Genomic DNA, 26645 nt, shown 5'->3' with positions numbered 1-26645 from the left:
GGAGCACACAGGGATGGACAGGGACAGACAGACAGACAGAGACAGACTGGGCTGGGATCAGCCCTGCTCTGGGCCATGGAGCACACAGGGATGGACAGGGACAGACAGACAGACAGACAGGGACAGACTGGGCTGGGATCAGCCCTGCCCTGGGCCATGGAGCACACAGGGATGGACAGGGACAGACAGACATACAGACAGGGACAGACTGGGCTGGGATCAGCCCTGCCCTGAGCCATGGAGCACACAGGGATGGACAAGGACAGACAGACAGACAGGGACAGGCTGGGCTGGGATCAGCCCTGCTCTGGGCCATGGAGCACACAGGGATGGACAGGGACAGACAGACAGACAGACAGGGACAGACTGGGCTGGGATCAGCCCTGCCCTGGGCCATGGAGCACACAGGGATGGACAGGGACAGACAGACAGACAGGGACAGACTGGGCTGGGATCAGCCCTGCTCTGGGCCATGGAGCACACAGGGATGGACAGGGACAGACAGACAGACAGGGACAGACTGGGCTGGGATCAGCCCTGCTCTGGGCCGTGGAGCACACAGGGATGGACAGGGACAGACAGACAGACAGACAGGGACAGGCTGGGCTGGGATCAGCCCTGCTCTGGGCCATGGAGAACACAGGGATGGACAGGGACAGACAGACAGACAGGGACAGACTGGGCTGGGATCAGGCCTTCCCAGGGCTCTGGGGCCTGGGGTAGAGCCTGGGCCAGCTCTGACCTCTGCACACGGGGACAGACAGGGGGACACAGGGACAGACAGGGACAGACACACAGGGACAGACTGGGACAGACGGGGGGGACACATGGACTGACAGGGACACCCAGGCACAGTCAGGGACACAGGGGGACACATGGGTATGCCCAGGGACACCCAGGGACACTCAGGGACACCCAGGGACAGACAGACAGACAGGGACAGACAGACAGGAACAGACAGACAGACAGGGCTGAGGCCCCTCTCCCGGGGGCTCCTCTCCAGGCTGAGCAGCCCCAGGTCCCTCAGCCTGCCCTGAATCCCCTCTGTCCCCTCCCTGTCCTCCTGTCCTGAGGAGCGGACAGACACTGCCCGGCAGATGTGCCCTCACAGAGCTGGGCAGAGGGGCAGGATCCCCTCCCTGACCTGCTGGCAGTGCTCTTCCCAATGTCCCCCCAAATCCCATGGACCTCCCTTGCCCCCAGGATGCTCTGCTGGTCAGGGGCAGCTCACTGCCCACCAGAACTTCCAGATCCTTCCTCACAGAGCCACCCCAGCAGGTCCCCTCCAGCCTGGGCTGCTGCCTGGAGCTGTTCCTGCCCAGGTGCAGGACAGCATTTCCCTAATTAATTTCTTCCTTGTCTAATTCTGCAACCCCTCAAGGTCCCTTTGGAGGGTTTCACAATTTCAAAGCATATGAAGCACTTTTGGGGGTTTTGGCCTCTCATCCCAGCCATGTGTGCTCAGTGGACTGCACTGACCCCTCATCCAGCCACTGAGGAACAAGTTAAACAATTCCTTGCACCACTATTATCCTGGGGGACACCAGCAGTGGAACATCTCCAACCAGACCCCATGACACTGATTGCAACCTTCTGGAGCTGCTGCTCAGCCCTTTCTCAATCCAGGTTCATCTCACCTCAGCTTCCATGGCCCCCCAGCAGCCCAGACTGTTGGAAGCACAGAAAACCACCAGCACCATGAGAACTGCCAGAGACAACAAGAGCTGATGTCAGCTCACCCTCCTTGACCTCCCCTGGAAGAGGTGGCATGTGTTTGTCATCTCAAAGACCTTCCAATTTATGCCACACACTAAATCTGTGAACTGAAAAATGGGAGCATCTTTTACTCTTACACTCTAAGAACCTTCTTCTTCAATGACTGCTTAAGATAAAAAGGCATTGTTCAAGCCTTGACTGTCTCAATGAGACTTTTCAAAGATTGTCCATCACAAAACCAAGCAATGTTTATTTATTTTTTTTAACCTAATCTTTTGCCTGCAAATTTTTGTAGAAGGAAAAATATTTTGAGGAAAAACGTGCATAGGAATAGGGAAAATCTCACCAAAGGGTAACTTTTAACATTTATATATGACTTTTTTTTTTTTTTTTTACTTTTGAGTCTTAATTTCAAAAGATAATAAAAAATATTTAATGAGTGTGGTTGTCAGGATTGAACAAATAGCCAATTTCTTAGGGTTCAGGAGATACTAAAATTTGAGCCAACTTTCTGTGTTCTTTAACAGCTTTCTGTGTTCTTTTTCTGTGGGCCAAAAAATCATTTGGGTGGTGCAGTCTTTTCATCTGTCACTTAGCCATCTGCCCCCTGTGTGCTTCAGTAGCCCTTCACTCCCCTTGTGTCCATCCCCTCTCTCCAGCAACTAACAGGTTATCCTCAAAGATTGATTAGGATTACCTTGACCATGAAGAAAGTGGATAAAGATACATATTTTAATTCAGGTTGTGCACCATTTGACAGCACTGTTATCACTGGATAAGTTCATTCTGGGAATGTGCAATGGGATCTCTCAGTAGGGGTCTCACAGGGCCAGGAAAGCCTTATCTCCTGAGAGTTCTCAGATGGTTAACACTCCTTTAGTCAGTATGTTGGATGTCTTTTCAAGCCTTGAAACTCCATAATTCCATGACTTCTTGGTCTGGGAACATGCATAGGGCCTAGACAAACTGAAGCCAGAGTGGGAATTTTTCCCAGTTGTCCTTTTGGGAGCTCGAGAGAAGATCATAATTTTCTTCAGAGTTTTTACCAGAATGCATCTGCCAAAGCACCACAAAAACAGATGGAGTGTGAGAGAAAATACCTCCCAATATCCAAAGGTATTTCACAACCAGAAATTTCCCTGAGTGTATTTTCACAGTGATTTTAATATTTCACCTGTTTGAATTCCCTTCTTTTCCCTAAGGAAGACAGTTTTCATGTAGGATGAAAAGTGTGTGATTTTGACCTGAGTCTGACATCACATCTTCCAGGTCTATGAGCTGTTGATCAAAGCTCTTTTACAAGGGGAAATACATGCAGATATTTTCACTGGCATTCTTATTTACATATTCTTAGGCTGATTCTTCAGGATGTCTTCTAGACATTGTGGGGAAGTTCTTTCTGAGAGCCAAAGGCAGAAGGAGTTTTCACAAGTTCAAAGCATATGAAGAAACTAATAATAGCAATAAATGACCTTGGTGTTTCTTGGGTAACATTCAGTCTCAGATAGTTAACACTCATTTGATCAATACTTTGCAAATAAGATGATATTTTTCAGGGCTACAAACCTCTGAACCATGTGAGATTATTTATTGGCCCCTTCTGGAGATGGCAGTCTAAACATGCCAGTGTTTGAATAATTCATATAATGGCATTCATAACAACTACCTTTGGGACTTAAATAATGACTTAATAATAAGAAGGAACAGACTAAGCAAGTTTTTTAGTCTGTCTAATTATGTAAACTCTCTGAGGCATAAATTGAAAGTTCTCAACAAAAGCCAAATGAAGTAGGTGCTTTTTGATAATTCTCATAACATATGCTCCTCCACATTAGCATTGCATGGGCCAAACAATCCTTGTATTTGTGTTTTCCATACAAGTAGGGTCTAACCTATATTCTGATCTCTTCACAGAAAGGGAAATTAAATTAGTGGTCCAATTTGCATCTCTGATTCTGCATCTCTAATTTAAAGCAGGTACATGAATAAGTCTCACTGAGGATGGAGTTTGTTTTTAGAAGGTTGGCTGAGGCTGAGGTGTAGCTGGGTTAGAGGGAAGTCCTGAGAGGTGTTTGTTCTTTCCCTGGGGTGTGATAAACTGGAAACAGCAGGAGGGTGAGTTTGCAGAGGCTGTAATAGCAAAGTTATGAGGGTGCTTTGCTGGACCTGCATCCCCATAAGTGAAAATGGGCTGGGATCAGAAACAACCAGAGTGTTTAATTGGTCTGTCCTCAAGGTGCAATCCCACAACCACGCTGGGAATTATAATTGTCAAAGCAACCTGTAACAAACATTTGTTCTCCTAGACTGTTACAAGACAACGATTTATACTATCATGTGAAGAAATAAAACATGTTTTTTCTCTGTGGGGCAGACCCCCTTCCAGGGTGTCAGCAACGGTGCTGCTGTGGATAAATCACTGCACATTCTCGCTGTGTGCTGCTTAAAACACACATCACTGCCACTGTGCTGACTGCATTAATGCCCTGAACTAAATCCAGGGGAGCTCTGCTGACAGTGCTGATTAGGAGAGTATCAAAAAGCCACAGACAGGCAAGACAGATGAGCACCTTGTGTGCAGGTGCCAGCGAGGCTTTGCAAGGGGAAGTTAATAGTGACTGACCTGCTGTGCCCTTCCTGCTCCTCATCACCAGCCCAGCTCTGCAGCTGCTGTGGCACCAGGGTGAAACAGCAGTTTGTCCTGCTCAGACTGGAGGATACAACCTTGGGGATTGAAAAGGAAGCACGGGAAGGAGCTTTCAGACTCGCTGACTTTCCCGGTATTGAGGGGATTGTGTCAGGTTGTTCGTTTCATGGGTTTATTAAAAAACATTTCTATTGGCAAGTATCCCTATTTTTCATCAGAAAGTGTTTGTCTGGGTGCTTTCTATCTAGCTTTGTCAGAATTATGACTTTGGGGGAAAAAAAAAAAGGAGACAAAAAAATTAAATTTCAATCCTTCAAAACCTGATGAGATCAGCAGGGAAGCATTGCTGTAATAAATCTTTTAATGCCAGTATAACCTTGATCTCTTATTCAACCCTATTTTTATGTGAGTAATGGTGAGTAGCAGTAAAGATATATTTACTTTGTGCTAGAAAAGATGAAGAATTATTTATGACAACACTATTCCATCTCATAACTGAAACAGGTAAACACCTTTGTTCTCCATAAAATGCGTTTCTGTTTATGAATCTAAAACTACATTTAAGGACTCAAAGACCCAAGGTTTCATGTAGGCTTTAATCTGAGCATTTCTGGAAAGCTTGCTCTGGAGGAACACCTCAGACAAGGCTGTTCTGCAGAAAATGTTAGTGGTGCTATTGCTAGCAGTGAGATAACAAATGAGGGGAATATGGTTATGGATTCTGTCCAGGAGCATCACGTAGGGGTCTTCCTAAAGTCACTCTGTCTTCTCATCCCTCTTTTCCTCTCCTGCCTGCAATAATGTAGATAAGGCAGGTGCAGTTGGGTACTTTTTTATCTTTTTGCCCATTTTATGGCTTCTGCAAAGTGAATATGCTAGCATTTGATCATAAATTGTAAGAGAAAGATGAACACCTTCCACTGGAGCTGTCCCAGTCCCTGCTGTTCTGTTACATTCACACATTACAATTCTGAATTTAATCTTCTTTTTTCCTATGGTTCTAAGGTTTGTAAACCATGCTGGGAGGTTACTGATGGCCTTTGTTTTGTGGAGCCCTTTGGACTTGTTTATGAAAAACAAGCTCCTGCATTAACTCACAGCTACCAGTGGAGCTGCACACACACCATGCAGATTTGCAGGACTGGTTCTGAATTGCCTCTGAAAATGGGGCACTGTACAATCAACAGGAACTCTTAAAATTACCTTGTTCATATTATCACTTGCTCTTAGAGAAAAAAGTCTTCCTCTTTTATTTCCTTTGCAGTATGTATTTTTTCCAGGTTCCAGTAAAATCTAGATTGGGTATGTCTTCCTCAGTGTAGACAGCAATTTAGCATCCCCAAACAGATTTGAGTGAATCACTGGAGTCCGAAGCATGAGTGAAAATTGTTTAATAGATAATGACTCCTGCAGGACCAGTGCTGAGAGCAGTGAGCACGGCACCCTGATCCCTTTCTCCCCTCCTGTGGAGACAGGCCATGACTCTGTCACCTGCTGTGACCATCAGAGTGCTCTGTGTAATCGTGGAGTTGGGAGGACTTTGGTGGTTAAAACAAACAAGATTAGAAGGAATTCCAGGAACTTCTTACACTAAAGGAGTTGATTTTATTCCCCAGCTCTCAGTCATACACTGCTCTAGGGGGTGTCTGCCTCAAGTGATTTTATTTGATTTGTTTTGGCTTCATGGATGAATTCAACGTGCAATTTTGTGCCCAGCAGAGGACCTGAGGTGGTGTTTCTTGCCACAGTCCCTGAACTCACTTAAATTGAGCTGATCTCATGCCTGTGCTCTCCCTGTGCCTTCCTCCACACCAGCACAGTGACTTTGCACCCTGTGCGTGGCATAATCCAGTTTTTGTAGAGACAGATTTAAATACATTGGTGTCTGACTACTGGCTTTATTTTTCACACAGTTTTACCTGAGCAACTCCATGTTCATCACTCATTCCAGTCCCAGGAATCCTCCTCATTGACATGCAAAGGCCATCAGAGCAGATTCCACAGCCTGCAGGTGTCAAGCAGAACCTTATCCGAGTTTCATAAAGTTCTTTGTGCCATAAGGTTTTAGGGCACAGGGTGTGCTTGGACTGCAGCTAAATCCCTGTCATATCCTGGGTGAGTCAAATCCCATGGGAGTCACTGGATGCAGGAGACCCCTCTGAGGTGGTGCTGAATGCAAGCCCTTGAGCAAAGCTCAAGTGTCAAGTCTGAATCCATTGCTCCTAAAATAAATTTAAATGGTAAATGTTAAAATGGTAAAACGGATCCTTTCTCTTTCCTTCCTTCCTTCCTTCCTTCCTTCCTTCCTTCCTTCCTTCCTTCCTTCCTTCCTTCCTTCCTTCCGTCGTCCGTCCTTCCCTTCCTTCCTTCCTTCCTTCCTTCCGTTCCTTCCTCCTTCCTTCCTTCCTTCCTTCCGTTCCTTGCCTTCCTTCCTTCCTTCCTTCCTCTCCTCCTTCCTTCCTTCCTTCCTTCCGTCCTTCCTTCCTTCCTTCCTTCTTCCTTCCTTCCTTCACTTCCTTCCTTCCTTCCCTTCCTTCCTTCCGTTCCTTCCTATCCTTCCTGTCCTTCCTTCCTTCCTTCCTTCCTTCATCTCCTTCCTTCCTTCCTTCCTTCCTTCCTTCGCTTCCTTCCTGTTCCTTCCTTCCGTCCTTATCCTTTTCCTTCCTCCGTCCTTCCGTTCCTTCCTTCCTTCCTTCCTTCCTCTTCCTTCCTTCCTTCCTTCCTATCCTTCCTTCCTTCCTTCTTCCTGTCCTTCCTTCCTTCCTTCCTTCCTTCCTTCCTTCCTCTTCCTTCCCTCCTTCCTTCCTTCCTTCCTCCTTCCTTCCTCTCTTTCTCTCTTTCTCCGCTCGCACTCTTTCTCTCTTTCTCTCTCTCTGTAAAGTAAATTCTTCAAATGTCTGTGCCTGCATCTTCTTCTTGCAAGGCCTTTGCTATGCCTTATTACTTAAATTACTGAGATAAATCTCTCACAATGCTATTCATCTTCTTTCATCCTTGCTTTTTCCAGTTCATCTAGGTAATGATAAGGGATCCTTAAGAAGTGAATCCATTACCTTTTTAAAAAATATATGTTATTCTTTTGTTCCTATCCTGGGGACTTTCACCTCTTTGTTTTAAAACACATGTAATTAAAATGTATAATTTTCTGTCCTGGGCCCTAATCCACAAAGCAGAGCTTCCTGAGCTGTTTTTCCCTCACCATTGCCACAGAAAAACACATTTGAAAAAGCTTTTAGTGCTAAAAGATGCAGTTCACATTTCTTCTCACCTTCCTACTAAAGTATATTAAATAGGAAAAAGTTTGGCCCCTGCTTTGTTACAGCCATTGCTAAACTTGCAGTATTTTCAATTTTTGCTGAGGTCGAACATGAAAAATTTAAAAGACATTAAAGACCCAGAGATACAAAGGGAAAATTAATAACTAATGTATCCATATTCACTGAAAAGCACGGCATTAGCCCAGGAGGGATTTCCATATAAGCAAGCCATGGGCATTTGAAAGCATTTATTTCTTCCAACTTCATTGGGATTTTTCTGCAAATGTTGACAGGATGTGTAGAGCTTGGAAAACAAGGCAGCCTGGTTTTATTGCTTATGTTGCATCAAGTTCAATACTGCTTAAAAACAAAGCTCAGTTTGAGACTCAAAGGATGGACACTGATCAAGAAATCTTCTTAAAGGAAAGATTCTGCAAATGGGAAAAGGACATCCAGTGGCTAATGCCATGGCTTCATTAGAAATTATTCTTTGAGTGTAAACAGGGAAATAAAATCCCCATAAATTCTCATCCAAAACCCCAAAGATTATTACCTGGAAATAGAATAATTGGTAATTAAGCTGAAAAAATATTAGTTAACTGCATCACTGCATCAAACAAAATTTGTTTGGTGTTGCATTATACCTTCCTTTTCCCATGAAGTGAAATGTGAAGATGCTACCAGTCAGCAAATAATCAATGTCTGGTTTCTGTTTCCCTGTGCTTTCTAATTTAGTTTTGCAGATGGTATTCAGTTTCATTATTAGCAATTTTGTAAATACATGGAAAATTGGTTTGCTTGCCTGTTAATTAATATTCTGAAAATCCACATAGAGAATGAACTACTCATAAGAGACTTACATAAATATTTAACTGGATACTATTCCATATTAGCTACATTTTTAATGTAGTTATGGGACTAATGGTAGTCTCTGGAGCTGTCCTTTTACAAATATAACATATTTATTTTATTTTGCTTTCCCCTCTGAGGGACCAGGAATTGGGAAAAAGAAGTTTTCCAAGGCTGAAAAAAGTAATTAATCTCTTCTAATTTATACCTGTCTGAATTCCTGTTGTGAGTCCATTCTCCCCACTGGAATTGCACATATTCCTGAGTTTTCCTGGTAATTGTGGGGAGATCCTGTAAAAAATCTGGTGTTTTTGTAGAAGGCTTCTCCTCTCTAAAGGGGTCTAAACCTCAAAAACACACATTGTTAATCTGAAGGTTGTGGGTGTTGAATAATTTCTTATAGGGAGAACCATGGTAAAACTACACCAAGAGCCAACTACTCCAAAAAAGTAACAGAGAAATAGCTAGACTCATTTAAAAAAAAAAATCCCAGAAGAAACCACAAAATTCTACAGTCTGAACTAAGAAACCAGAGGTTTCCTATTGTGCACACAGAGAGGTCTTAAAGCCTGATCATCTTACATCCTTCACAGAGGTCAGGTTTTATTACCAAGGGGGAGAAAGTCTTCAGGCCACAATGTAAATAATAAACCAATTAAGGTACTTGGGCAGCAGATCTGCCTCTGAGTCCTCCCACACCTGTGCTGGGACTGCTGCTCCAAACAGTGGGGACTGCCCTGGGTCAGCTCCAGCCACCGGGGAGCAAAGATAAAACTCATTTTGAGGAGACAAGTACTAAAGTAGCACAATGCATTATTTACCCTGTCCCAGTTGTTTGCTCTCCAGTACCTCCACTCATCTCTTTGCACTGCACATCTGCCTGCACCTTCTCCCAGCTCTGACGGCGTGGCAGCTCTTTGCTGAGCTTCGTTTGGTGCAAAAGGCACAGATTTTAGCTGAGAGGGAGGAAGGGCAGCTGCCAGAGGCTCAGTCTGACGCTGCTGGGTTTGAATATCTCACCCTGAGATGTCAGGGTTCCCGTGCCACAGGTGAGTAAAGGAGGCAGAATTAAGGCTGCTGGAGTGATGTTGAATTTGTTCACTCTGAACAAATCTTGGTTTTCTACTTCAAGGGGTTGTGTTCAGCTCAGCCGAGCACACGAGGAGTGCTCACATCCACTGATGGATATTTTGGTATTGACTGATTTAGGATTAGCATTTCAGCCTTGATCACTAGGTATATGAATTTTCAGTGGGAATCAGGAAGAAGTCTTATTGCTTTGCTGCCAGAACTTCCATGTAGTTTTAGTTTCACATGGAAGTTTTACTTGAAGCTAACTGAGGATCTTTTGTATGGCATTGCAAATTGGCTTGTAACAGAACAGAAGATACAGCTTTTGGTAAATTATCACACTGTTTCATTTCCCTCTCAGGCAGGAAATATGTAGGAGTAACCCTATATGCCAAAATTAGGCAATGTCCCAGTAATATTCTGTATATCCATAATATGTGCACACACACACAGGAAATAAGAATAGTCCAAGATTTTAGTTCAGTTTTTTCATTCATTTGCTTTATACATTTGTACCTGAAATTCATGAAAGATAAAAGAATTAATGCAAGTATGACAACAGTCATTTAAATGCTACAGCTATGTTTTTTCCCTCTCATTTAGGAAAAGAAAAGGGAATTAAAGGAATCAAGGATTGTGTCCGTCAGATTAACAGTGTGCTGTTATTTCAGATAAACCTGCAGAAGAAGATGCGAGTCACTGGAGTTATAACCCAAGGTGCCAAGAGGATTGGAAGTCCAGAATACGTAAAATCTTACAAAATTGCCTACAGTAATGATGGGAAGTCATGGACAATGTACAAAGTAAAAGGCACAAAGGAAGACATGGTAAGATCAAGTCGTCTGTTACTGAAAGCATCTCATGGTGTAGCTGCCTTCAGAAGTATGAGATGTCTCTGGTATTTAAGCCTAATTGCCTGGCAGTATGATATAGGTTTCACTGTTATTATTTTTCTGTGGGAGAAAAAAAAAAAATCAACAAATTTGCATTTTCTCTCTGCTAAGAGTTTCTTATACTTTAATTGATGATTGCATAAATACTATTTCCCCAAGCTAGAATAATCCTGTTTATTACACTTAACTGATTTTCATATTAATTAGTTTACCAGTAATTACTCATTGCTCTGTTTTCAATTTCACTTTATTGCATTGGCAGATTAGCTTTAACCCTTGGAAACACAGAGCCCATTCATCAGTGCTAACCTCTGTGCTGCACAAACAGTATCATCCAGCGGGGTGTGTGTGTTTACAGTTTGTAGCTACCACTTATTTTTGATGGAGATGTGCACACAGAGCAGGGAAAAAAACCCTTTACTGTGGAAGCTTGCACAGAATTCAGGCACTGCACAGCATCAGATGTAGTTTCTCTGTTAGGGAATTAAGATTTCGTGTGAAGAGGTGCATAATGAATGCACAGGGATGTCTGGTTAGAGGGAGGGGTGGACAGAAAAATGCTGATGGGTTTAACTCATTCCCTCTGTGATCAATGGGAGGGTTACAGTGCACTTCAGTGGGAGTTCTTGAACCGGGGGGGGGAAAAATAAACATCAATCAGAGCAAATAATTGCAGGCTTAATTGAACTGCAACTATTTCATACATTAACCAAGGAAAGAAGGCATAATTTAGTTGCATTAGGAGCTTCAGTTTCTGAGAGGGACAAGACAGAGACCTTGGTTTGTCCCATCGGGCAAACCCATCACAATACGGCACAGCAGGACATTCTGCTGGGAAAACTTGTGTCAGGCACTGGCAGCACTAAAACAGCTGCAATTTGAGGAAAACCTCCCACAGACAGAACAATTCAGGTGCTTTTGAGACAAGGGAACTCACTGGGACTCCAGGGATCCTCCTGACACATTTTTTTTGTCTTATGCAAACGTTGCTTCCCCGCAGGTGTTCCGTGGGAACGTGGACAACAACACCCCATATGCCAACTCCTTCACGCCCCCCATCAAGGCCCAGTACGTCCGGCTGTACCCCCAGGTGTGCAGGAGGCACTGCACCCTCAGGATGGAGCTGCTTGGCTGCGAGCTCACAGGTGGGTCCTCCACAGCCCCCAGCTCTCCACCCCACCCAGCCGCTCCCGACCGTGCACGCTTTGTCCGCCCTGCGAGATGAACTTGGCCAGCCTGAGTTTGTTCAGTTGCTTTCATCTTCTTTATCTAACTTAAAAAATCACAGAGTCACCAGGTTGGAAGAGACCTTCAAGATCACGGAGTCCAACCCAGGCCCAACACTTCAGCTAAACCCTGGCACCCAGTGCCACATCCAGGCTTTGTTAAACACACCCAGGGATGGGGACTCCACCACCTCCCTGGGCAGAACATTCCAGAACTTTATCACTCGTGCTGGAAAAACCTTTTCCCTGCTCTCCAGCCTGTATTTCCCTTGGTGCAGCTCCAGGCTTTGTGCTCTGGTTCTGTCAGTGCTGCTGGAGACAGACCCCAGCCCCAGCTGAGCACAGGCACCTTTCAGGAGCTGTGAGAGTGATGGGGGCAGCCCTGAGTCTCCTTTTCTCCAGGCTGAGCACCCCCAGCTCCCCCAGGGGTTCCTCACAGGGTTTGTGTTCCCAGCCCCTCTCCAGCCTCGCTGCCTCCTCTGGACACGCTCAGTGTCCCAATGTCCTTCCTAATTTGGGGGCCCAAAACTGGACACAGCACTCGAGGTGTGGCCTCAGCAGTTCAACACTTGGCTCAGCTCAGTGATGATGGCCACCTGCAGTGGGACAGGAATGTGTCCCAATTAGGCTGTGTGGTATCAACCCATTAACACTTTATAACTTTTCCCTGTGTGGGTTAATCTCCAGTTGGTCACAAGAACGACAGAACCAATGAGGCTGGAGAAGAGCTCTGAGATCATCAGGTCCAGCCTGTGAGAGATCCCCACCTTGTCACGCAGCCCAGAGCACTGAGTGCCACGTCCAGTCCTTGGACACCTCCAGGGATGGTCATTTAGCAACTTTAACATGTATTGATGGCTATGTGGACTCCTAATGTACCACCCTGAGCAGAGTACAAGGCAGGGAACCTCACCCAAGGCCTGAAAATTGTTCCTGAGCCCCAGAGCTGCTGGGCACCCTTGGGAGCAATAACTGTCTCACCTGATGTGGGTAATTCCTCCTGGCTGTGGGGTGATACCACCCCTGTTCTGTGTGACAGCCTCAGAGGGATAAGCCTTCTTCCCTTGCTGTCGAGGACCAGTCCAATAAGATACAATTTGGTTGGGCTGCTTTAGTCAAGATTTCAGTTTGGGTTTGTTTTCTGGGTTCAGCAGAAGCAGGGATAGCATCTTGTAGCAGAAAGCAAATGAAAAAGTGGACCCAATATTAACCTTCCCTCGGATTCTTATTAAAGCTCTGAAATGTAAAGCCTGACCTCTAGCCACCTTCTGCAAGAACTGTGTTCCCTTACAAATTCAAAAAAGCATGTAAATTTTTTATCCTTTTCTAAGAAATAAACCTTTTTACTGGTGGGAGCACTCCACTGATTCATTTAGGAGTGATTTTTATGTGGCTGCCTCTTTACTAACAATAGTTATCCAGTTCACGAGTGATACATCAAAACAGCTGGAGTTAAACAATTCTCAGTCAAAACCAGATTCAGAAATGAAAAGTTAATGCATTAATCTTGGTGTGGCCCTTTTCCAATATAGATAGGTTTAAGAGTAAATAGAAAATCCTGTCTAGCTGCTTTGTTCTATTAGATTTTTCTATTTTATTTTTTTTATGTCTTCCACTTCTGGAACCACAATTTAGAGTAAGTCCTTGCCAGAATGACTAGGAATTGTTTTGCTCAAAGAACTGTAAAAGCTAGTGAAGTGAATTAATTTCAGTGGTCTCCTAACAGTGTCAAGGTCATCATCTCTTAAAACTGTGGACAGCTGAGGCTCAGCAGAGCAATTTCAACCTTACTGAAGGAAAGGTGTAATTACACAGACTAATTCACTCTTAATTCCAGGTGGTCTGCCTTGGGTGGAAAGGCACTTGGAGGGGTCTGCCTTCTCTCACATGCCCTACTGAGAGAGAAGAAAGTGAGTGATAAACAGAGAGAGGCTTGCAGCATTGGATCATCATAAAAGCAAACTCCTTAGGACAAACTTCAGCAAAATGTTCAATGCAATCTGCTTTATTCTCATAAATAGCTTTACTTACCAGGACCCACAGTCAGATCTCATTGAAAACCAGGATCAATGCTAGTGGAGCCCACCAGCAATAAATTAGGCATTAATTTTCATGGTCCTGTGTTCCTGCCTTGCTTGTGTTTTGCACCTCTCTGTGTCCTGCCCTCCCTTCCCTTCACAGAGTATTGATGTGAGGGGAGAAGCAGATCACAGCTACTGCTTATTAGAATGCCTCTATTCATTAAGTTGTTATTAATAGCAGCATCAAGCTGTTGTTTCTACCAGCAGATCAGTGCTCACACAACAGTGTCACTCACTCATGGAACTCAGTCTTGCACTCCAGCATCTGCCTTCCTGCAGGCAGCCCCTGCAGTGTGCTGCTCACAGTTGTGTTTGCTGGCTCCTGTGTGCACCAATTCAGCCAGCTCTGGGTGTTTGGGCTTTCTCAGCTCCTGCAGAGGGATGCTGGCCCCCAGAGCCTACACATCCCCATGGGACTCACTCAAAGACAGCTCCTGTGTGTAATTTTCCCCTCCTTCAGGCATGCTGTTGCCTGGTAGCTATTTCTTTATCCTAATGATGCCTTGTGCAGGCTGCCCTGGAGCAGAGGCTGGGCAGAGCTAAAGAATAAAGCAGGGATTTGTTCCAAGGGTCTCCTCCATGGATCCACCTTGGGCAGCAGCAGAGCCCAGCCAGGGCTGCCCCCAAGATGACCCAAAATGGCCCCAAAATGCCCGGCCGGGCACGGGGTCTCTCCCTGGGATCAGCTCTGCTCCATCCCCACCTTGCAGTTCATTGTCCCATCCCAGCTTTAGCCCAGCCAGTCCCAGCCTTGTTTTTCTCTCTCCAGCCCACGGGGTTTGTGCTCCTGGGCTGAGATTTGGATCATTTGTCCTTGGTGCCCAGCTGGAGCAGGAATTGTTTTGTCTCCCTGCTCTGTGCAGAGCTCACCATCCCATAATGTGAAGCTCAGGACTACACACCACAGCAACACAGAATGTGAAAAATATAAAAGCTACACCTGAGGCATCACTAACAGTCCCTGCAGGCACTATTCACACAAAACTGACACACAGGGGGACTTTATCACTCCTGCAGTTTTTAAACTGCAGGTTTAAAAAGATAGTTTCCCCTTTCCTCATTTGTCCTCAGGACTCTGTAATCTGGAAAGGAATTCTATATATGTTATTTATAGCCAGGTTGGATGGGGCTTTAAAGCATTAGGGTTTAATGAAAAGTGTCCCTGCCCATGGCAAAGGGGTTGGAATTAGATTTGCATCTAGATGATCTTAAGGTCCCTATCATCCCAAACCATTCTATGATTCAAAAATATGAAGAAAATTTTTTAATATCTCAATTTTTAGAAAGAAGAAATATCACAATTTAAATCAAAACAAAATTACCTTTGCCCTCAAATAATTGGCATATGTTGCTTTTGCCAAGACTACACAAATCTTTGTCCAAGAAAAGATTCATGCAGACTGTTGCATGCAGATCCATTTGTGGGTTTGCCTTTGCTACACTGGATACTGAATATTTCCTTTGAGGGTGTGAGCTTTTTCAAAAGAAGAGGTAGATGAGGGGCATAGCATGGATGCAGACTGAAGAGTAAAAGATTCTGCCCTCTGAAGAGTCAAGAGAGAAACACCTTTGTGCTGATTCCTCCAATTTTCAGGTGCTAATACCCACTCTTTTTCATTATTTCCATTCTCCTGTTCCATCCTAGACCAAATAGGACCTGCAAACTTATACCTGCTTAGATTTAAACATACAGAGGTATCAGGTATAATGTACCACAGATGGAGGTATCCAAAGCATCTCAAACATTCTAGCCTAAGATACCCCACTGGGTGCAGCCGTGTGTCTGCATCAGCTATCTCTGATTTTAACAGGTTTCAAAAAAGAAAAATGGGAATGGAATCCTTTCACAGGGACATTGAAAAGCAAATTTAAAGGTACAGTGCAGTGAAGAGGGTATGTTTCAGGGAGACGTCAGCATTGTTATAAACACACACCAGTGAGGGATGACACAAATCCCTGTGCTGGTTGGATGACCCTGTCCTTTGTGCCATCCAAACAGCCACCATCTCCTGTGGCAGGGGCTGGGAAGCTGCTGCTCCCTGTGACACAGCACCAAGACATCCTGACACCTGTGTGCATCACCTTTGCCTCTTCAGATTCTCACTGTTCTTCTCACTTTCTCTCGTTGCCTTTAACAACTGCCTTCCCACCCCCTTGGGGACCACGGAGAAGGCAGGCGAGTGTAAAATCCCATTAATTCATGCACGCATGCACAGGCACACAGGCAGGCACAGCTGTTGCTTCATAAATCAATAATAATACTCAGAAAATATAGAACTGGTTTTGATGGATTGGGCCAGCACTGAGTCACAGTTTTGACAACCCATGGTTTTGTGACAGGAGCCTCCTTAGCATTCCTCGGATGAAACATTCTTGCTGACAGTCCTTGTGATCCTGGAGTGATACTTCAGAATTTAATAATAAGCAAAGTTCCTCTCCAAAGCAGCAGATTATTCTCTCTTATTTCTATTATCAATTGCTTCCTCCCACTCCCAGGAAAATTGTTTTGTTGTGTTTTTGAATGAGTCCATTCCACAGACAAGGCTGTGCCATTTCCATTTGTGCACTAAGAATCAGTTATGTAAGACTGGGGTTGTTTTTCAAAAGTTAAAAGTTAACTCTGTTTTCTCTTGGCTTTCCATTTGTTTGTTTGGGTTTTGTTGTTTTTTGGTTGTTTTTTTTTTTAAATTTAACATGAAGCATGTCAATATTCAAATTTTAAATACAGGAGATGCTGCATTAAAGATCATGTTGTTAATAATATAACTGCACATATGCAGGTTTTTGACTGCTGATACAGGAAGAAAATGAGAAAACAGCTTATTTTTTTATGTCTCTATCTCCGTCTTTTCCATCTTTCACTTTACCCCAATTATAAAGTGTCACTCCACCCCTCCAGCCATACATTCACCCTTCCTGTCCTCTTAGCAGTCTTCTCTCCCTCAGCCATTTGCCTTTCTTTCTCTGATTTCTTTGTTTAAATCATACAACCATGCAGTTCATCTGCCTTCTCTGGTTTCCTGTCCTATTGTTTCAGTGCTGCCTCATCTTGTTTCCTCCCTCTTCTGCATCCAAATGTACCTTCCACATTCCCAGCACACAGCAGCAAGGCAGAGGAACACAGAGCCACTTATCAAATTTATTTTTATCTTTTTTTCACGCAGAACAGAGAAGGGAGAAGCCCGAGATCTATCTTTTCTACAGCCAAATAACTCAATGGTGTGGGATGTCCACAAACAAATAAGCCATTAACTATTGATTTCTCCTAAGTGATATCCTCCTACTATCCTCCCTCCACAATTGTTTTCTGTGGGCTCTTCCTCCTTCAGTGGGATTTTGGGCTTTCTGGATTTTTACCTAGATGCCAAATAATTCAGAAGTGTAAAAGAGTTCAGTGCTTTTTAACATTTTACTGCAGCAGTGGTTTTAAGAAAAAAAAATAATGTTTCCTCAGTAAGCAAACACATGGTGGATGTGAGGTGGCATAAAAGCATCAGGAAAATCAAATAGAACAGGGGAAACAATATTTTCCTGCGGGAGAGGAAAATAAAAATAAGATAAGCACAGACAAAAGTCATCTTTTCATTTTGTTTCGCTTCATAAATTTATGCCAGGATAAAATATGTTGAATTCTCTATCTTGATTTTGACTCACCCAAGCAATTGTTGAAACAAAGTGCCTTGAATTGACTATTTTTCATTTATTTGTTTTCGAGTTTCTTCAACAATAGTCTTGATTACATCTTTTTCTTCAAGTATTGCAGGTTTTCTCTGCCATAACAAAAAAGCTAAACCACTGACAGAGATAAGCACGTAGTGCCACTGATCTTGCCCTGCTGTTCCAGGTTGCTCTGAGCCCCTGGGGATGAAATCAGGACACATCCAGGATTTCCAGATCACTGCCTCCAGCGTTTTCCGTACCCTCAACATGGACATGTTCACCTGGGAGCCCAGGAAAGCCCGCCTGGACAAGCAAGGCAAAGTTAATGCCTGGACCTCCGGCCACAATGACCAGTCACAGTGGCTGCAGGTAAATTTTCACGTGGATTTTCCCAGTTGTTTGTCTTCTCTGTGTTTCAGGCATGGGGATGGTTCTCTGGATCAGTTTTCTATTCAAATTCTCCTGTTTCTGGCTGTAACCCTCCCAACTCTGCCACAAGCTCTGAAAGCCCAACCTATCTTCATGGTTTTGTGGTCACAGCTGCAGGAAAATCTAGTAGGGGATGCCTCCACTAGCCCCAGTTTTCTTTGTTAATGAGCAAAAATGGTGGTTGCAGATCTGATTCACTGAATTCTCCTCATTTGTTGAGAGAGATGAGTTTATTTTCCTCCCTTCTATCCTTCCCAGGCTCCCTGGAAAAGCATATTTACTTCCAGCTCTGCGCACCTTAGCGAATCCCACACGTAGAAATTATCTTTGTCTAATTGAGGCTGCCCAAAATTACCTTCTGACAGGACTCTGGAGCCAGCCAGACTGATTCAGCCCCTGAATCCATCATAAACCTGTGCACAAGAGTTGTTTTCAGCCCGGGAGTGATTCATACAACTCACTAATGTGAGAGATTTCAATAAATCACCAGTGTGGAAGCTTGTTTGACCAGCCACTGACATATTTACATTTTTTGAACTGTTGAAAATAGCAGTGTTTTCAGTCAGCTGCCACTTTGCAGTGCAGCTCTCAGTGGGAAGCCTCAATAGCACCAGACATGGCTACTAACCCCCTGCAATCTCTCCACTTATAAATTATGACATATTAGCCTTTTTGGCCTACAGCTGCTAAGCAAGTTAGGAATATGATTACTGGTTTTTTTCTCCCAAGTTTACACACTTTCCATAAAAGGAAGGAGAAATTGCCCTATCTATTTAACTTTGGAATAGCTGGAGATCCTGAAATCCGCTGAAATTCTTTTAGAGCAGCATGTTGGAAGAGCAGTTAGTAACTTCTGGAGAGGATGAACATTTTATTGCTGTGTTTTATGGTGGAGAAGCAGATTAAAATGTTTTTCCACAGGAAAACAGGTGGTTTCATCATATTTTCGCCCCATCAGTCAAACCAAGGGTGTGCAGAGGCTCTACAGAAATTTCCTGTTGTGTGTTCTTGCTCCTGTGGATGACAGTGTATTTTCAATTAACTACAGATGGCAAGGGGCTGCATAGTTAATCCTTATATTCACAAATTTTTCAGGCTGTTGTAGTCTTTCTACATTTGAATTTACCTGAACCTGCAATTTTCATCTTATCACTTGCACTGTCTCTTCAAGTCTTTGAACTATAAGGAATAATTTTTATTGTCTAGTCAAAAAGAAAGTTGTGAAGAAATACTAATCTTTTAGTTAGTTTTTCATGTATTGAGTTCAACAGTTCCACAGGAATATTAACAATTACCTTTTCCTGAAAATCATTATACATGATGATATTTCCTCAAAAAATGATCCTAACATTTCATGTTTGGGAAAAAAAAAAGAAAAAGAAAAAAACCCCACCAAAACTAAACCCCAAAAGGCATTAAATCCACTTGTTTTTTCAGTGCTTAAGGTGGTCATTACCTTCTGCTACAGGCTGCTTATTCTGAATTCAGGGCATGACTAGAGACAGTCTCCTATGCTTCCAGTGTAGGTAATGATTCTGTAACAGAGACATGTCTATCATTTGAATTCATCTTTTCATTCTTGTTCTCCCTGCTGGTAGCTCTCTGTGGGTTTTTTGGTGGTTTTCCTTTTCCTTAAAAGGCAGAGCATTATATTGAAGCCTTACAACACATTGACTGAAAGGTTTATCATCCTGCTGCTGCTTCCACAGAGTTCAGTCAAAACACATTTGTAAGGGAAAGAGTGTGAAAGCAGATGTGTCTGCATGCCCTACTCCCTCAGCCATTCCACAAAGAATTAAGCCCAGAATGATGATTCCATGGTACCCTGAAATGGGCTTAAAGCCAGACATTTAGCCCAGACTTCTGGATTTTGCTGAAGTAGCTGGCTTACCAATATCATATTTGGCCATGTCAGCTTTCCATCCCTTTTGAATGTTCACAGGCCTTTCTTGTTTTAAGTTTTCTGATTTTCACAAGAAAGCCTGAAAAAAATGGGGGCAAAGCCTGCTGATGACTTGTGGGATTATTGTTGGGGTATGTGGATGGCTGGAACTGATCTGATCTGACTAAATGTCCTTGTTGGGGTATCCTTGCCTAAACACCATGGCTACCAGCAGTTTAAAAGCTGGTGTGCTGACATCCATCTCAGAGCACCTGCTGCGATAATGTTTGCTGAGAGGTGATGTTTGAACCATGCATCAAACACTGCTTGCACTTTTGGATGAACTCTAGAGATAAATTCTCCTCTCTCAGGAGCTGGGAGTGTTTTACTCAGTTTTCCCTCCAAAAAGATAACTCTGAATCTCCTACGTATTCTAAAATGCAGCCATTAACAATTAAGCTCTTTGGTTTAAAGTGTTTTGGATTGCTGCATTCATAATTTAGGAATATGAAGTATTTTGTGTCTCCAGGCACAGAATGAGTATATTTGGGGACAAAATACTCACCTTAATCATGCTGCAGTTATTGAAAATCTGCTGCGACTTAGAAGCTACAGATTGCACACATAACATCTATTTACACTAAACACCACCATTAGCAATGAAAAAAATGTGTTTTCTTGACATGAAGGGAAAGTTAGGTGGATGACATGACTAAAATTGTACTTTTCTAGCTGTGTCATAAACTTGGGGCTGAATTCCCCACATGCTTCCTCAGAGATACCCTTGTCATTCCCTTGAAGAGGATGCTGCAAGTTTTTTGAGTGCTCAGGCTCCTTCTGGACACAATCCAGGATTGCTCTTCCATTTGGTCACCCCACTTACAATTTCTTCACTTATTTGTCATGAAAAGATATGATGGGGAACTCCCTGCCTTATGCCCAAAATGAGGCACTGAGGCTGTAAAGATTATTTTAAAAAGTGCAGCTAATGTTTCAAATGCTTGGAAAATGTTCTTGTAAATAGATTTTTGCCACTCCATATCTCATTTTCCTAGCTAAGGGCATAACTCAAAATAATTAACATTTTTCTCAAAATCCCTGCGCACTCTACTGCTAATTTTCTGCTGTTATAAATTGTGAAATCAGAGCAGCAGTTTAAACACCCTTTTCTTTATTTACTGTTAGTTAAATTCTGTCATGTCACTTCTTTGGTGTCTCCAAACACCTGGAGCTTCCTCCTCCCACTCAACCATCCCCTCTGCATGAATTGTTTTGTGTCTTGTCCTAGTCCTGACTTTGCAGCCATATCAGGGTATTGTCAGTGTTTTATCTCAAAACTGATGATGTGTTAGGTTTTTTTGAAGGCAACAGCAATGTCAAATAACAATATTTCTCCTGCTGATTGTGAAACCAGCTAAGCACTATTAGAGAAAAAGCAGTTGGTGATAAACTGTTGGAATATTGACAGAGCAACTGTTATACCTACATGCTCTAAAAATGTGGTGATTTCCAGTGGTATAATAGATTTGGGTTGGGTATTTTCCTGCCAAGCTAATCTCCAGTATTAGACAATATTACTGGGATTCTTTATCAACGCCATTAGATTGTCTCAGAGCTGCAATCAGATTATTCTTTCAGTTTAAAGCATAGCCATCCTTTTCACATCAAAATGCCTCTTGTTTGAAAACAAAGGCAAAATTGCATTCCAAATAATTATCCTCTTTTCGTTATACATATACAAAATGCCTCTCTATCATCCATCATAGTATTCATCACTTATATTCATTTAAATTTATGTTCATTTTCTAGCATTTATTTCCAGTGTTTAAGCTTCCAAGTGATCAAATCAAAGAGGTTTTTTGTTTTGTTTTTTTTTTTAAAAAAAGCTAAGCTAAACCCAGCTTCTATTCTTTTTTACAGACTAGTTTCCAGAAGTGGAAATGTGTTTTTACTCTGCCAGCCACAAAGAAAGATGGACAATTAACGTAAATTATAAGAGAAATTTTTGAACCAGGAAAGTTTTATGAGGGGACTCCTTTTTTTTAATATGGGAAGAGAACATTATTTTCCATCTAATATTGGTTATCTCAATTTGTTTAAATGCTGGCATTCATCTGAAAAATAAGGAATGTTTTTTACTCTCTCATGTGGTATTTTCTTCTTGTCTTGTCTGTTATTCCACCTGACTCTTTCCCCCCTTTTTTTGATGTAACAATCTGGTCCTTTGCAATGAATTCTGAAAAACCTTTCTAGATAAAAAAATCACTATACCATAGCAAGTCGACAATTCATCTGGAGATCTGTTCAACAGCTCACAAGGAGAAAACACTGTGGATTTTTTAATTTTCTTTTGAAAATTAATGTCGTTAGCAAAATATATATTAATGCCAGTACCGGTTAAAGTAGCCAAATAAGAGATGTATATGTGGCCTATAGTTTAATTGTTTTAACACCCACACTGAATGAAAAGCAAAACAAAACAAAACAAAACTAATAAAAAATAAAAATATAAAAAAAAACAAAACAAAAACCCAGAAAATGCTTAACAACATGTTAATTAAATAAGGGCTTGGAAGACACAAAATTGGAATAGGATGAAATGTTCATTTAAGACCAATCTGGTAATTAACATAATGAGGAAATTGCATGGCTTCTGGAAGGGTTGGATTGCTAAGCCATGCATTGTGAGTGGGCTTTGAGAGACAGGGTGTTCTGTGGGAGCTGTGAACTGAAATATATCACATTATAAACAGAAGACACCTGTATTTTTCTGCAGCTTTATTAAAAACCACTAGGCTATGAAAGGAATCAAAGCTCTGTACAGAAACAGCAACAAAATTGGTGTCTAGTTCTCCAGATGCAAAGCTGCTGCTGGTTTTTTATTAGAATTTTTCACAATTCTAAAGTTCTTAGATTTCAGATATCAAAATGAAAATTGTGCGGAGATCAGCCTTTTTTTTTGTGCTTTCTATTGGGATAAAAAAAATATATATTTACAGTCATTATTGACCATTTTATCCTTCCAATGCAAACACATCTCTTTCCTGGCAGCTGTCACTTCTACTTGAAGAACTTCATTTGGACACTGGGTTTTGGCACCTTCTCGCTCTTGTGCCTACCTTGATGAGTGGCTTCACAGGGTCATACTCTGTTTCACACAGCCTGGTAGCTCACAGGATGCATCTCAAGGCAGGCTGGGAATAAATTATTAACACAGATCTTTCCCACTCTTTGCCAGAGACTTGCTACAGAAAAATTTTCCTGCAAAAAAAGCAGCCAGTGGTAGGATAAGGTAATAATGGACAGAGAGCTCTGAGCGATTCAGTCAAAGACAAAAGGAGATGAAGACTGATGCCCACTTGTAATTTTCACACTGCTGAATGTACTGACTTGGCATTGCCTAGGCTGGAATCTTAAACAGGTCACTTTATTCACTTCTTCAATTGCCCACAAACCATAGCCTTAGTTTTGCTACTAGATGGTCACTATTCGCTTTTAGGACAGTGTGCAACTCAAGATGACAAGATGAACAAAAAGCTTTTTTCCTTTCTATTTATTTTCTTTTTTTTTTTTAACCTTTTTATGTTGTCAATCTGTTTTTAACAGTGCTAACAAATACATACTTTACAGAAATTGTATTAGGATTTATGCCTTGATTTTCTACTCAGAGTTGTCTTCCAGCAGTATTTGATGGCCATTCCAGGGGTCGCACTCTAACTCAGTTTTTTCCCTAAATCATTTCAAATTAAATGCATTATTCACATTAATAATGCTACTAAATTGTGTGTTTCAGCATTGCCCTTCCTGAATTGCTTTTGACTTTGCAAAGCTTTCCTGTGCAATTCATTTTAGGGAAATGTTTATGGTAGTAATTGAATTGAAGCCTAGAAATTAAATAAGGCAGCATAAAATCTTTGTTTATTTTGCCTTTTAAATGCTTTATTTGGGCTTTATTCTATCATTTAGGTAGCAAAGTCTGAAGCATCTGTAGTATCATTGATTTTACTCTGGCAAAATACAGAGGGATTATTAGAAGGACAGACAGAGTATAGGAGATCTCTGTTGCAAGTTGTCCAGGAAATAGGCATCAGACAGACACACCATGATTATATTCCATGAGAAAAAATTTGTGTGATGTCACCTTCATAGAATAATAGAATCATCAGGGTGGGAAGAGACTTTTAAGATCAACCAGACCAACCATTGATCCAGCACCACCATCTAAACCATTAAACCATGAACAGGAACAAAGACCCTGTCTGAGCTGTAAATTAGCTGTGGATGAGAGTTTATAGTAGAAAAATGTTGTGTTTGAGAGTCATGCTCTGTTCCCTGAATTATATTCCCAACTCTCTCTGTTAAGCCTTCAGTAAAAACTAAGGGGTTAAATCAGTGCTCCCGAGCCTGCCTTTGACACATAACAAATTCATCATCACTAACAAAAATTACTTGGGAACTTTCCCTAAGCAGTGGAATCCTGCTAGAAAGAGCTGTCAGCTCCCTGAGTGACTTGCAGCTTTTCTGTGAGTATCACTCCCCTGCAGATGAAAGCTAAATGGAGTAATGACCCATTTCCTATTACAATAACAGGTTTTGATCTTGCCTCAGAAAATCTGGGAGTGTAAGCAAAAACTGCCTGGTTGTTGTGAATTTTGATGTACACAGGATCTGAGGCTGAGGCTGAGGCAGTTTTTTGTTGCTGTGTGTTTGCAGTGGGGAGGTTGGTGTTAGGTGAATAGCAGCACCTTCTGAAAACACAGAGCATGAAATTTTAATGAAAATATGTTAGTTTTCCATTGTTTTCAAATTCTTGCCTGTTTTACCAAGCTATCATTTCCACTGTCTTGAAATAACGTTCTGTCTCAATTTGTGAAGCAGAGGCATATTTCCCTTGCACTCCCTTAAAAAAATAAAATAGCTAGGCAATTGTTTAGGTAAGAATACAGAAAGAAAGGGTCCAAATATGTGTCTTATCCGTGCCCTCTTCTTCCATGGTAGTGCTTCAAAATAGCATCCACTTTTTCCTAATAAAATTGTTTGTTGTTTTTGTAGCATGCCCCTGAATTGGTTTTTTGACTCAAGCAGAGTTGGTCACAGTTGTTTCATCTGAAAATGATAGAGAGAAGCAAAACGACATTGTCAAGGTCAACTATCTTTAAGAAGCAAAAAAAACCTGATGTAAACACAGATGAGCCAAAAAGACAGAGCCTGATGAGGGTGAAAGAATGGAATGGAACTGCAGCTAGCTGTTTTCCAAGAACTTGATGCTTTATTAACTGGGATACGATATTTTTATTAGCCCTGCAAATCTTACTTTTTGAATAAGCAAGATACTCAATATTTCCTTCATGTATCTGTCAGCATCTCATGAGTAAAATATACAAGGGTCAAGGAAATCTATTCTTTTCTGAATAGGACTCAATTTTACATTCTTTTTATGCCACTTTGAAAACACAGTGCATGAAGCTTTACTGTGATATTCTGGTTGACTTCAGAACATTTTTTGTTCAAAATCTGCTATTCATTTTTGTATTCTGTTCAATGCATAAAGAGCACAGGAACAGATTGATTCCTATCTTGTCAAATGAGGAACAGAGATGGCATCTTTTTAGCTAAGTAAATAATGAAATTGAGACACAAACACAAAGAAGGAGTGGTGGAAAAGGAACTTCAAATTAATCTAAATTTTAAGGCAGCAGAACATTTTGCATCTTTCTTCAGAGGAGGGGGAATTGCTTAAAACCAGGCTGACATTTACCTAGCAGTAAGCAGAAAATAAAATTGTCATATCTCAGCCTGTTAAAGCATCACATAAAGTAGATATGAGCATTTCCCAGCTGGTCTCTGAATCTTAACCTATTCATTGGTTTCATCATGTATTTTTCCCTAACACCCTACTCAGAGTTAAATGTTGATCCAAGCAGAATATTTGGCTTTTTTGTTTTGTTTTGTTTTTGATATCCATGTTAAGTCAGGTGTGTCTCTACAGCAATGTGCTGTGCAAGACCCTTTTTGCACTCTACTTAATAACATTCTTCCTGCTCACTCCTCAAGTAAAGCAAGAACAGTTTCCCTGTCAGAAAACATGACAGAAAAGAGAAAATCTCAGCAGAGAAGACTTTAAAAGGGAAATCACTGTAGACACTGAAATACTGCAACTAAACATTTCCCCAATTATCTGGGTCTTGTTCAAGAGCACCTTGAGACTTGTAATATAAAGTATCACAACAGACTTTCATGAGAATTTCCTCACTGTATTTTTTTTTTGGCTTGTGTTTCTATACATCTACTCACTCAGCAGGCATAAAGATATAAATAGAGACTTTTTATTTTCCAGAACATAGCTGTGTTTTTTAGTATTATCATTCATTTATGACATTGGGACAGAGCTGAGAGGATACCTGAGTTGACAGTGCTCATACTTACATTTGATATTTTTCTCTAAAATAAGCCAGAAAAAAAAGGTTATTTTAAAGCAATACCAGCTTTGAAAGTTAGTCCTTAGGATTACAAGAACTTCCTGCTTAATTATGTAGTATACATAACCAAGCCTTAATTGCTTTTGTTGCTGGAGTGATCTCCTTAGAAGCTTCATGTTTAATTAACTACAAGATATATTAATCCTATTTCAAGCCATCCTTTCTTTGTTGTATAATTAAGCAGAAAAGTATTTTCAGAATTAGGAATTAATTCTATATATAGCTAGTGAAAATAAAGCACCTCTGTAAAGAAGACACAGGTCTGTTTTTTCCAATGACAGAAGTAAAAATATGTAGACACAACTTAATGGGTTATCTTTGTTAAGAGTCAATGAGAGTTACAAGACACCAATAAAATTTTCAGCTAAGAATTATTAAGAAGAAAAGTATCAGAATATCACCTGAAGACCTCACTGCAGATGGCTAATGACCTCCCTTTGGCATCATCCAAAATT

General features: G+C 41.8%; 1 protein-coding gene across 2 annotated transcripts in view; it reads left to right on the top strand.

Moving 5' to 3' along the window:
- EDIL3 (EGF like repeats and discoidin domains 3) overlaps nt 1-26645 on the top strand; it is a 248347-nt gene that overhangs the window by 180843 nt on the left and 40859 nt on the right. For both annotated transcript variants that reach the window (XM_050986988.1, XM_050986987.1), the window contains 3 exons: nt 10212-10367; nt 11434-11578; nt 17585-17769. In XM_050986988.1, the coding sequence (XP_050842945.1) occupies nt 10212-10367; nt 11434-11578; nt 17585-17769 (486 nt within the window). The remainder of the gene's footprint in view (nt 1-10211; nt 10368-11433; nt 11579-17584; nt 17770-26645) is intronic.

This window comes from Serinus canaria, chromosome Z (genome assembly GCF_022539315.1).
Source record: "Serinus canaria isolate serCan28SL12 chromosome Z, serCan2020, whole genome shotgun sequence".
Lineage (NCBI taxonomy): Eukaryota > Metazoa > Chordata > Aves > Passeriformes > Fringillidae > Serinus > Serinus canaria.
The sequence above is the reverse complement of the archived record's forward strand: the minus strand, read 5'-3'. Positions and strand labels throughout refer to the sequence as shown.